General features: G+C 45.1%; 1 protein-coding gene across 1 annotated transcript; it reads left to right on the forward strand.

Annotated features, from left to right (window-relative positions):
- The first annotated feature begins 633 nt into the window (after window positions 1-633).
- LOC122006744 (protein unc-13 homolog) lies at window positions 634-4,338 on the forward strand. The gene is made up of 5 exons (XM_042562355.1): window positions 634-1,116; window positions 1,500-2,390; window positions 2,542-2,997; window positions 3,087-3,276; window positions 3,428-4,338. Exons 1-5 carry the CDS (start codon window positions 634-636, stop codon window positions 4,336-4,338), a joined length of 2,931 nt encoding a protein of 976 aa, XP_042418289.1.
- The last annotated feature ends 2,809 nt before the right edge of the window (window positions 4,339-7,147 follow it).

Genomic DNA, 7,147 nt, shown 5'->3' on the forward strand with positions numbered 1-7,147 from the left:
GCGTCTTCCGCTCGACTTTCTGCGCTCTTAAGCTCCTGCACATTTAGACACAGGGATCAAAAATATACAGGACCTAACTAACTTTGGTTGATCGCATCAGAATAATAACGGGGTCCAACATAGTTATGCCTGAGCTAAAGAATCTATTATTATTTTTTTTATAATATATTAAAATTAAGAAATATTAAAATCATACTAATGTTTTTTTCTAAAATTTTTAGATATTTTTATTTATTTTTTTTTTAAATTAAAATAAAATACTTTAAATTTTAAATCGTGAATACGCAATGAAATAACACGTGGTATTTTTTTCATTGGCGATTGTTTAAGTACGGAATTTAACAATTAAATGATAAAATAATGGGAGTTTGAAATTGTTAAATTTAAATGGGCAATTTGAAGAAGTTAAAGCGTGGTCTGGAAAATAGGAAATCTATTTGTGTATTATATATATATATATATATATATATATATATATATATATATATATTATTTGTTTGAGCGTCGTCCGTTGCTCTATTATTATACAGTTGTCCGCAGAAGACGCAGCTCCACAGCGTGCTAACGCCACCTGACCCAACCCAGCACAACACCGTCACCCCCGCCCTTAGCCGCTCACAGCCGCCGTGGACGATGGGCACCCGCCTGCGCCGCCGATCTTCTAGCTCCAGTGTCTTCTCTGCGTTGGAAGAGCCGGAGGAGGAGGACGGCGGCGAGCTCCAATGGCCCTTCGGTCGCCTCGACACCCTTACCCGCGACGAGCTCAAGGAGACCGCCTACGAGCTATTCTTCACCTGCTTCCGTTCGTCCTCCGGAGGCCGCCCCCGTGATGGAAGCGACGCGGGGACAAAAGCCTCCTCGCCCGGTCGCGGGGGCCTGACGCCGGCGACAAGCCGTGTAAAAGACGCTTTGGGTCTGAGGGCGAAGCCGTCGGTGCCTGTAAGGACTACGGTTTCGACATCGGCGTCGGGGTCGCTGTTCGCAACGCTGCCTCAGTCGGCAAAGGGGAAGCCTCGGCCGATGACGTCGGCGGAGATCTTGAGGACGCAGATGGGATTTACGGAGCAAACCGACGGCCGTCTCAGGAAAATCCTCATGCGCTTTCTTGTGGGCCAGGTATTGCAGCCGGCTGTAATCATTTTTACCAAAACTGTAATTTAGTCGTGGCCAATTTCGATTGAATCTTACAAGTTCTGCGATGAATGCTCCTATCGCTTACCAATTTGATGTCCTGCTCACCAACCGATCGAAAAATTGAAAGAAAAAAAAAAGGAAAAAAGAAACAAAAACTCAGCGGCATTGCTGACTTAATAGAAATGAACTTGACAATCATAATGGATAAATGTGAAATCAACTTCTTCAGCCTGAATTTGGTCAGGCGGAACTTCTCATACTATTTCCTGACAGCTTGAACCGATCCTTCTATCCCATGATGGATTGCACCATTTGTTGCTTTGATTTTGTTGGGTAACCTATTACTATTCTCTTTTTCTCATCAGGTAGCCAAGCAAGTGGAGACAATCATCCTCCCTTTGGAGCTTCTTCGCCATCTAAGGCCAGTTGAATTTGGTGATCCTCCTGAGTACCACCGATGGCAACATCGTCAGCTTAAAGTCTTAGAAGCAGGATTGCTCTTGCACTCATCCGTGTCTACTGATAGACTTCACCCTGCAGGACTTCGTCTAAGAGAGATCGTCTCTGCCAGTGAGTTCAAACCTATTGACACCAGCAAGCATTCAGAGGCCATGCGTGCCTTATGCAATTGTGCTATGTCCTTAGCATGGCGTCACCAGAGTGTTGCTCCAGTGGAAGTGTGTCATTGGGCTGATGGATTCCCCTTAAATGTACACCTCTACTTGTGCCTGTTTCGATCAATCTTTGATCTCAAGGAACCGACGATTGTGCTAGAGGAGCTGGATGAGTTGCTCGAGCTGATCAAGAAGACTTGGACTACCTTGGGGATTAATAAAATGATTCATGATGTGTGTTTCACTTGGATTTTGTTCGAGCAATACATTGTGACCGGGCTAGTGGAATCTGACCTAATGGATGCAACATTGGCAATGTTGGATGAGGTGGCAATAAATGCCAAGCAACTGGACAGGGAGCCAAGTTACATGAAGGTCTTGATGCCAACAATGACCTCACTGAAGTTGTGGGCAGAGAAGCAGCTCTTGAACTATCACGAATGCTTTGACAAAGATGTAACGATGATGGACAGCGTGCTCTGTTTGGCTGTCTCGGCCACAAAGATAGTCAGGGAAGAGACATCAAGCATTGGGAGTGTGGGAATGATAGTGAAGCATGACATCAGGGAAGGGAGAAATTTGTTACTCAAAAACTGTGTTGATCAATATATAAGAACTTCTGTGAAGAGTGCTTTTACAAAGGTCAGTAGCACTACCACTATATTCCCCCTTCACAAAATGTTTGGTCTCGAATCCTCTTCTCATTTTGATAGGTTTTTCAATTAGCTTCATTTTGGCATCGACAAAGTGCTCAAGGATGTGTTTGCTAACATGCTATGCCTAGTGATTGTAGGTATACGATCATGGAAAATTCGATAACATGGTGGTAGAAGTAGATGAGGATCCTAATGATACCATGATAAATCTGGCAAAAGCGACAGAGAGCATAGCCTTCGTGGAGAAGGCTAAATACAGTCCATTACTAAAGAGGTGGCATCCTATTCCTAGAGCAATTGCTGCAGTGACTCTACACAGCTGTTTTGGTGCTGTACTGAGGCAGTACATGTATAAATTCTCATGCTTAACAAAAGAGTTGGCCAATCTTCTAAAGATTGCAGGGAATCTAGAGAAACTGCTAATTCAAATGGTAACTGAGGAAGCAGCTGAGTCTGAAGAAGATGGGAAGGAAATCTTGCATGAAATCACTGCGTATGGAGTGGACTCCCTCCTTTTCAAGCTTACCAAGCATTGGGTAGATGATAGGTTCGGTATGGCAAGACAATGTATCAACAGCGCAAAGGAGAGTGAGGTTAATCCATTGCATTTATTCCTATTAGAATGTTCTTAACCTTTTACAAGATATAGCATTAATAATGGTCAAGTCTTTTATGGTTACAGAATTGGAATCCTGTGTCCAAATCGGAGCCATACGCTGAGTCTGCAGTGAATATAATGAACATAACCAAGGTGACAGTGGATGAGTTTTTTGAGATCCAAGTAGAGCCAAAAGACACCGAAGTAGCAAAAAGCCTTGCAGATGGATTAGATACTATCTTCAAGGATTATATCTTGTTTGTTGCATCATGTGGTAAGATACTAGTTTCTGATTATGAAATACTTTAATTAGATAGGCAGGAAATCCTTTACACAAGAAACGACTAAAGCCAACCAAATTAATTATCAATTACAAATCTGGTCACGATATTAAACCATTTTTAAACAAACTCGTACGTGTATAGGTTCCAAGGAGAGCTACATACCGGCACTTCCTCCATTGACAAGGTGCAATCAGGACTCAAGAGTGTCCCAGCTTTGGAAGAAGGCGGCCGCCCCTTGCAGCGCCGGCGTTGTGGCCATCGACCCCAGTAGCTTCCCCATTCCCCGCACAGCCCACGAGTTAGGCGATGCTCACCGCCACACCGCCAGCCGCAGCACCCAGCGCCTCTATGTCCGCCTCAACACCTTGAACCACATCCTTCACTACATGGACGACAAATCCTCCTCCTGCAAAATTCAGATCGAAGGCGCCCGCAGCTCCATCCACGCCGCCATCCTCCACGTGGCCGAGGTCGCCTCCTACCGTCTCATCTTCCTCGACTCCGCCCACTTTTTCTACGACTCCCTCTACATGGGGAGCGTGATCGGCGCTCGGGTCAACCCTGCTTTGCGGGCGCTGAGCCACAACATAGCCCATCTTTCGGTGGTGCTCAAGGAGCCGGCGCGGGCGAAGATGTTGCGGGAGGTGCTGCGGGCATCTCTGGAGGCGTTCCTGATGGTGGTGCTGGCGGGTGGCAGCGGCAGGGCGTTTTCGCGGGCGGACTTCGAGATGGTGGCAGAGGACCTGGCGAGCTTGAAGCGGCTGTTCGCGCAGGCGTGCGCGGAGGATGCGGTGGCGGAGGCAGCGGCAGCGGCGGAAGGGGTGGTGGCGCTGATGGCGATGCCGACTGAGAAGTTAGTGGAGGAGTTCAGCATCGCGGCGTGCGAAGCCAGCGGGCTGGGAAGGTCTCTGGAGAGGGTGCCGATGCCGCCGACGACGGGAAGGTGGCACCGCTCCGACCCCAACACGATGCTCCGCATCCTCTGCCACCGAGACGACGACTCCGCCAACCGGTTCTTGAGGCGGACCTTCCAGCTGCCCAAGAGGAAGTGAACCGGTCGCTCCATCAACATCAACCGCGATTTGCCACCGTCTTGTAATTTCGTTGGGTTGCCGTTGCATGCCCTCTTTGTATTTGAATTTAATAAGTAAAGCAAATCGAAATGAATGACAGACATTATTGTTAGTACTATTTTTTTATTCAGTAAATATAAATTATATTCGTAAAAATATATCTACATTTGACTGGGACATTTTAGGATCAATTTAGGTATTAAAGAAGATGAATAACATTAAATTTAAATAAAATAAAATAAAAAATCCACGAGACAAGGATTATTTTAATTTGAAATAACAAAAGTACATACATCATCACCTAAATACAAAGATATCAATTATTAATGTATCATCTAAAGATTTTATAGGAAATCAATTATTTTTCTCGAGAGTTCGAGAAGCCTTTTTCGATTCGGAGATCTTGTGATTTGCAGTGCTGTTATCGCAAGATAAAGTTGTTGTATCTTGGGAGACGATTGTCTTATTTCGTAAGCACCGTGTGTAGGACAAATTCGTCTTAAAGAGATAGAGTCTAACTCTAGTATCTACTCAACTAAAACGGTGGTATACCGTCATTCTGCCCGTGCTCAGATTGCACCAATACAAAGCTCCCAACAATTTTAAGATGAATTCTAATCGTGCAAACTGATGGCTGAGATCAATGTCGGTTCGACCGCCATTCCACATGGAGAAAAGTCAGAGAAGTTTAACGGAACTGACTGTAAACGATATTAGCAAAAAATATTATTCTACTTGACAACGCTAAACCTCGTACGATTTCTGCATGAAGACCTACCGACTGCTACGGAAAGAGAGTCCGATAATAAGGATGCATGTGATACGTGGGCGCACGAAGATTTCTTGTGCTGCAATTACGTTTTCAACACATTGGACAACATGTTGTATAACGTGTATTGTTCGATGGAAACAGCAAAATCTCTGTGGGAATCACTTGAAAAGCAATACAAAACCGAAAATGCTGGATTGAAGAAATTTATCGTCGGATGGTTTCTGGATTTCAAGATGATAGATTCCAAGAGCGTGACATCTCAAGTCCAAGACATACAACTGATAATGCATGATCTGGATGTCGAAGGCATGAAGCTGAACGAGTCGTTTAAAGTCGGTAATCGAGAAACTACCTCAGTTATGGAAGGATTTCAAAAATTATCTGAAGCACAAATAAAAGGAGATGAGACTTGAAGATCTAATCCTAAGGCTATGAATTGAGGAAGATAATCGAAAGATGTCCAACTCTAGAAGAACAAAGCGGGTAGTCGACGAGATGTCGAAATTGGCCAAAAGTTAAAAAGTTGAACCAATCCAAAAAGAAGGCTCAAGGCAAGAAATTCAAGGGCACATGCTACAACTGCGGAAAGACAGGACACATGCCCAAAGACTGCAGAAGCCCGAAGAAACCAACCAAGAGTTAGAAGGATGTTGCGAACCAGGTCGTAACTTCTGATGACATAGAATTGGATCTCACTCTGGTCGTGTTTGAAGCCAACACGGTGATGGATAACCCGAAGCAGTGGTGGATTGTGTTGGGATCTTCGGATGGCTAGAGAGGGGGGGGTGTGAATAGCCTCCTCTAAAAGCTTAAAGAATTTCTTCCTACAAATCGTTAGCGCAGTGGAAATATGCAAACGAAAAGATAATACAAGAAAAAGAGACAAGCACCACTAACACCAGTATGTACGAGGTTCGGGGATAACTTGCCCCTACTCTTCGGCGTGTCCGTAAGGTAGACGATTCCTTGATCTTTCGGTAGATCACACCTCGGATAGATTTCGGCTAAAGTTTTCCTCCTTCTCGGTGGAGTAACCTCTCCACAAAGTCTCCGAAGATATGTAAATAAAACACAAGACTTACAATGATCAGTGGCTAAAGAGAATGAAAAATATGCTCATAGCCACGAGAAGACGACAGTGAAAGCAGAGCGCAAGACGGACACAACTTCTCAGCACAGAGCTCAAAGCTTAGCACACTCGTTTTTTTCTTGGTTTTTCTAAAATCTCTTCATCCTTCTTCTTATGCCTCTGCTTTTCCACTGCGTTCAGCCTGTATCGAATCGCTGTCAACCTGCACCGAATCGCTGCTGCAAGCTAAGGCGTCGCCAATCACTCTTCCTCCTCATCTGGTTCTCTGAACTCACAACAATAGAACCCATGGTCTTCACGGGTGTCTCTGAGCTCGAACCAATAAGCAGAAGTCAAGCTGATTGCCAACTGATCGTAGCCAGATCGCAGCCAGATTGCAGCCAGTAAACGTTGATGCTCCAATTGCACCATTTATAGCGAAACACAGTAGAAAGAACACTTTGTCTTATTCTTCTGATGGAGCTTAATTTGAATTTAAGCATTGACATGATACCTGCAACCTGCAAATTAAAAAACTCATCGCAGATGGTTAAATCAGACGAATCAGAAGTTGCAGAGAAATAGCAGAAACTACAGACATTATTGTGGATCGGTCAGCAAACCGATCCACAGCCTTCTTGGACCGATCAGGCGATCGGTCTAGGAAGGCTCTGATCAGTCTGTGGACCGATCAGGCTATAGGTGGATCGGTCAACAGACCGATCCAATGTCTATGTAGGTTTAGAGCTTCCCAGCCCTAAACCCTAAAGCCTTCCTGGTCTAGCGAACGAGCTACCGATCCCTCTCTGACATAGTCCGGAGAACGAGCTACCGAGCCCTCTCCGACTTCGTCCGGTCCAGAGAATGAGCTACTGAGCCCTCTCTGACCTAGTCCGGAGAATGAGCTACCGAGCCCTCTCCGACTTCGTTCGGTCCAGAGAACGAGA

This window comes from Zingiber officinale, chromosome 1A (genome assembly GCF_018446385.1).
Source record: "Zingiber officinale cultivar Zhangliang chromosome 1A, Zo_v1.1, whole genome shotgun sequence".
NCBI lineage: Eukaryota > Viridiplantae > Streptophyta > Magnoliopsida > Zingiberales > Zingiberaceae > Zingiber > Zingiber officinale.

Bases quoted from the DNA above. Each gene is read 5' to 3' on its own strand.
- LOC122006744 (XM_042562355.1), top strand. From the start codon at position 634: ATGGGCACCCGCCTGCGCCGCCGATCTTCTAGCTCCAGTGTCTTCTCT. The intron at 1,117-1,499 runs GTATTGCAGCCG...TTTTCTCATCAG, and splicing joins TGCGCTTTCTTGTGGGCCAG to GTAGCCAAGCAAGTGGAGAC. The intron at 2,391-2,541 runs GTCAGTAGCACT...TAGTGATTGTAG, and splicing joins TGAAGAGTGCTTTTACAAAG to GTATACGATCATGGAAAATT.